Source organism: Mesitornis unicolor, unplaced genomic scaffold, assembly GCF_000695765.1.
Source record: "Mesitornis unicolor isolate BGI_N332 unplaced genomic scaffold, ASM69576v1 scaffold6318, whole genome shotgun sequence".
Lineage (NCBI taxonomy): Eukaryota > Metazoa > Chordata > Aves > Mesitornithiformes > Mesitornithidae > Mesitornis > Mesitornis unicolor.
Genome location: NW_010202437.1, coordinates 5541 through 7009, shown reverse-complemented (window position 1 = coordinate 7009; position 1469 = coordinate 5541). Strand labels below are relative to the sequence as shown.

At 64.5% G+C, this 1469-nt stretch overlaps 1 protein-coding gene across 1 annotated transcript in view; it reads left to right on the top strand.

Moving 5' to 3' along the window:
• Window positions 1-1469, top strand: part of LOC104545290 (PDZ and LIM domain protein 7-like) — a gene marked incomplete at its 3' end in the record, with an annotated part of 7850 nt that overhangs the window by 2761 nt on the left and 3620 nt on the right. Inside the window, exons 2-3 of the mRNA XM_010190386.1 lie at window positions 789-940; window positions 1253-1283. Coding sequence (XP_010188688.1) covers window positions 789-940; window positions 1253-1283 — 183 coding nt within the window. The remainder of the gene's footprint in view (window positions 1-788; window positions 941-1252; window positions 1284-1469) is intronic.

Below are 1469 nucleotides of genomic sequence, written 5' to 3'. Positions count from 1 at the left end.
TGCGTGGGGGCGGCGTGCAGCCTTCGAGGCCCTGCTTGCCTTTGGCCGTGCATCCCTGGTGGGACAGAAGGGCGGCCTCTGCTTCCTGGCATGAGGCTGACATAGAGCTGTGCTGTGGAGCCGTGCTGGGGGCAAGGCGCATCCCTGGCACCGTGGCCATTCAGAACAACCTGTGGCCATGCTCCTGGCTGCCCCAGTGAGGTGAGGGCTGGGGGAGCAGTGTGGGTGGGCTCTGTGGGGATGAGGTAACGTCTGTGCCTGCCGGCACCAGGAGGGGAGTGGGATGGGAGAGTGGGTGGCTGGGGGGGCGCCTGGGTGGGCCTCCCCTGTCCCTCTGCTCACCCCCAGGCTGGAAATGCCTGTGGTTCGCAGGGAGATGTGTGCTGCCTGACCAGCCCTAAGTCACTGCACTCGCTGCCTGCCCCAGGACAGCTCTGAGGGGCAGCTGGGCCTCCTGCCGAGGCTGAGCCAGCGCTGCCTCCCTGTTCAGCCACATGGGGACAGGGCCCCAGGGTGCTGGCATGGACCCCAGCCATGCCTGAGAGCAGGGCGTGAGTAGTGCTGAGCCCTCTGCTATTGCTGAAGGGGAGAGGCTGCACTGGGGTACTGTGCTGGGAAGCTGAGTGATCCAGGGGTCCCTACCTCCCCCTGGGTCAGGCCTGTGTGGTGTCTTGTGCTGGGCTGAGCCTTGCATGAGGGAGCCTGGGCCCTGGCAGACCCCTGCCTTCCCTCTGCTCCCACATCGCCGCTCGGCTGTCCCTGCTCTCCCTGACTCTGTTGTCTCACAGCTGACACCGGGCGGGAAGGCAGCGCAGGCCGGCGTGGGAGTGGGCGACTGGGTGCTGTACATCGATGGGGAGAGCACCAGTTCCATGACGCACATCGAGGCCCAGAACAGGATCCGTGCCTGTGGGGACAGGCTCTGCCTCACCCTGAGCAGGTAGGGATTGGTGGGTCCTGCAAACCTGGAGTCTTGGTGTGGCCACAGCCGAGCCAGGGCCTCTGCCCAGTGCCATCTCCTGGCATTGCCATTTCCCAGCATCACTGCTCTTTGCTGGGAGCCTGGTGCCCCCTGGCTGGGTCTGAGGGCTCTACTTGGCTGGATGAGGCTTAGCCTGTCTGCGGGCCCTCACCTGCGAGCCATGGGGCAGCTGAGGCTCCTCTTGGGTGGGTGCTGTGTTCTTGGGCTACCAGAGTCCTGGCAGTGGCTGAGCCAGTTCCAGCACCTGCCTGAATGTCTCCTCTCTTGCAGAGCCCAGAACCACCTGGGGAAGCCGCAGAAGGTACGTGTTGCTCCTGGTGCTACAGCGGCAGCTCAACCTTGTCTCAGGGGAGGGTAATCTCTGAGCATAGATGGACAAATGGACTTTGCTCCTGGGGCCTGCAGGCTTCTGGGGGACTGGGGTGTGTTTGGAGGGCTGGAAAACTCCTCACTGGAGGAACAGCTCTGACCCCTGGCACCGCAGGGG